The 2,845-nt window shown below is 52.7% G+C and overlaps 1 protein-coding gene across 1 annotated transcript in view; it reads right to left on the bottom strand.

Moving 5' to 3' along the window:
* The window catches only part of LOC139241106 (homeobox protein Hox-C9-like), a 4,297-nt gene extending 1,655 nt beyond the window's left edge, over nt 1–2,642 (bottom strand). Inside the window, exon 1 of the mRNA XM_070869798.1 lies at nt 2,045–2,642. Coding sequence (XP_070725899.1) covers nt 2,045–2,642 — 598 coding nt within the window. The remainder of the gene's footprint in view (nt 1–2,044) is intronic.
* Between the last annotated feature and the right edge of the window lie 203 nt (nt 2,643–2,845).

The raw sequence follows: 2,845 nt of genomic DNA on the forward strand, positions 1-2,845 counted from the left end.
TATTTCTCTCTCTCCTCTCTTTCTCCGTCTGTCTCCCTCTGAGTCTCCCTCCCTCTTTCTGTTTCCCTCTCTTTGTTTCTATCTCTCTCTCTAGCTCTTTCTCTCTCTGTTTCTGTCTCCCTCTCTCTCTCATCCTGTACCCTTCCCACTGTCTGTCTCTTTGCGCTCTCTCTCTCTCTGTTTGTCTCTCTCCCTCTGACTCTGTAAAATCTCTTTCCCCCGATTTGCATTTTTGTTCAAAAACACAATTTTTGTACCGGCCTATCGGGCGGCAATGAAAGCGCCAATTTCCTAATCGGTTTTACAGGCTGAAAACTCGTTTCGCTGTTATTATATTAACTTTCCTTGGGTGGAGAGGGGTTATATCTATCCCTGGGCTACAACAGGAATTCCCAACACAAGGAATGGAGTTTATAAAATGGGACAGCAATTGTAACTGACCGTCGAGCAGTGTAATCCTTTCGAGATCGCCGATAATCCTCAATTTAAGAATTACGGCCCGGGCAGAATATTTCAAATAGTCCACATTCTCCCCTAGTCACAATCGATTTAATCTTTGCAATACGCTATTTTTTTAAACAAGCAAAAACAAATACACGCTGATCCTGACGATTAAAAGGAGGAAGTTTTATATTTAATGAATGATAATTATCTGGAGTTGAAAGATTTCTGCCCGGGTTATATATTCCCCTCTCCCTGCCCCCTCTCTCCCTCCCCCCTTTTGCCTGTTTGTCTCTCTGTCTCTCTCTCTCTCTCTGTCTCCCTCTTTGTCTCTCTGTCTCCCTGTCTCTCTCTCTCTCTCTCTCTCTCTCTCTCTGTCTCTCTCTGTGTCTCTGTTTCTCTCTGTCTCTCTCTCTCTCTTTCTGTCTGTCTCTTTCCCTCTCTCTCTTTCTGTCTCACTCTCTCTGTGTCTCTATCTCTCTCTATATACATCTCTCTCTGTCTGTCCCTCTCTCACAGTCTCTCGTTCTCTCTCTCTCTCTCACACACACACACACACACACACACGGTCTCTCTATCTCTCCCAGTCTCTCTCTGTCTGTTTCTATCTCTCTGTCTCTCTCTGTCTCTCTCTCTCTCTCTCTCACACACAGTCTCCCTATCTCTCCCAGTGTCTCTCTATCTGCCTCCCCCCCCTCTCTCTCTGTGCCTCTCTCTCTCTGTCTCTCTTTCTCTCTCGGTCTCTCTCTGTCTATCTCCCTATCTCTCTCGGTATCTCTCTGTCTGTCTGTCTGTCTCTCTTTCTCTGTATCTCTCTGCCTGTCTCTCTCTCTCTGTCTCTCTCTGTCTCTCTCTCTCTCTCTGTCTCTCTCTCTCCCTCTCTCTCTGTCTCTCTCTGTCTGTCTCTCGCTCTCCCACTCTCTCTCTCGCTCTCTCTCCCTGTGTCTCACTCGCCTCTCGAGCCGAAAGATGACCAGCTTTGTGAGATCACTGTCTCTCTCTCTCTCTCCCTCTCTCTGTCTCTCTCTCTATCGACCTCTCCCCTCCCTCATCAACAGTTCCTTAACTGTTAAAAAAAAACCGCCAAAGAATCAGGGGGCTGGAACCAAACATTGTGACCAGGAAATAAGACCCTAGTATGGAATACTTCAAACTATAGCGTTTCTCTCTGCCCTCGCTCTCCCATCCTGTGCTTTTCTCATTTTCTTCCAGTGAGTTGATTTCATTCATTGGAGTATTTTCTCTCTCTCTCCCCCCCCCCTCCCCACCATCTCGCTCCCTCTACCAGTAGTTTTAAATTCTACACGATTGATAGCATGTGCTGTATTTCCTCTCTCTGCCCAATTTTCGCCATCAATTCCAAACAAGTCATCAGCTGAGGTTTAATCATGGAGAGGGAAGGGTGTGTGTTGGAGGGGGGGGGGGGGGTGTAAAATGGTAAACTCGATTCCCCCCCTAGCCCCCGGGTTTATTTTTAATCCTACTCTCAGGTAAATACACCCTCCCCACCACATATACACACACACACACACACACAGAGTCATCAGCGTCCAGTTGCAATTTTCTCAAAGCCTGGCTTTAGGCGCTCGAACGCTCTACTTACACGGCTCAATTTCCGGCTTGTCCTCCTTGCGCCGGGCGGGGGCCCCGGTCTCCGGGCCGGGGGATCTCAGGCACTGCGACAACTTTTCGGCGGGCGACCCGTAGAGGTACTCGACGCAACACCGCCCGTCGGCGGAGCCCGCGCACTCGCTGCGCCGCTGGTCCGCCAAGGATTCCGGTTTGACGGCGTAGTGCCTTCCGCCACCGCTTGGGCCGCCGCCCGGCGCGCCTCCGGCTGGGCTGCCTCCCGCGCCCACCGGAAAACCGTGAAAGGTGACGGCGCCCGACAAGGGCTCCAGCCAGGAACGCATGTAACGCGCGTCGGCGGCCAGGTGATGTTGATGCGGGTACGGATGGTAGAGGGGGAGCGAACCGGGCGACTGTACCGGGGCCCAGGAGCCGCCGAACACCGCCGGAGCTTTCGGGGCGGAATAGCTGCAGGAGGCAAATTCGCCGCAATCGCCCATCAAAGCCGCGGGTCTGGACGCGGTGGCTGGGAGCGAACCCGCCGCCGGGAACCTGGCGCCGAACATCTCCTCTCCTTCATGACCGAGTAAGGCATCAACGTAGTAGTTGGTCACAGCTCCACCGGCCGACATGTCCCTCCAACCCCCACCCTCCCACACCCCGCCCCCTCCCCTCCCAGCACCACCACCGTCAATTCACCAGAATTTCGCCCCCCCCCTACACACACGGTATGTGTGCCTCTGAGCTGAGTCACATCCCTCGCAGGTGATGGTGTGTGTGTATGTGAATGTGAGTGGTTCCATTCTCCCAACACACCCACCCCCCCCCCCCCCCT

This window comes from Pristiophorus japonicus, chromosome Y, assembly GCF_044704955.1.
Source record: "Pristiophorus japonicus isolate sPriJap1 chromosome Y, sPriJap1.hap1, whole genome shotgun sequence".
Lineage (NCBI taxonomy): Eukaryota > Metazoa > Chordata > Chondrichthyes > Pristiophoridae > Pristiophorus > Pristiophorus japonicus.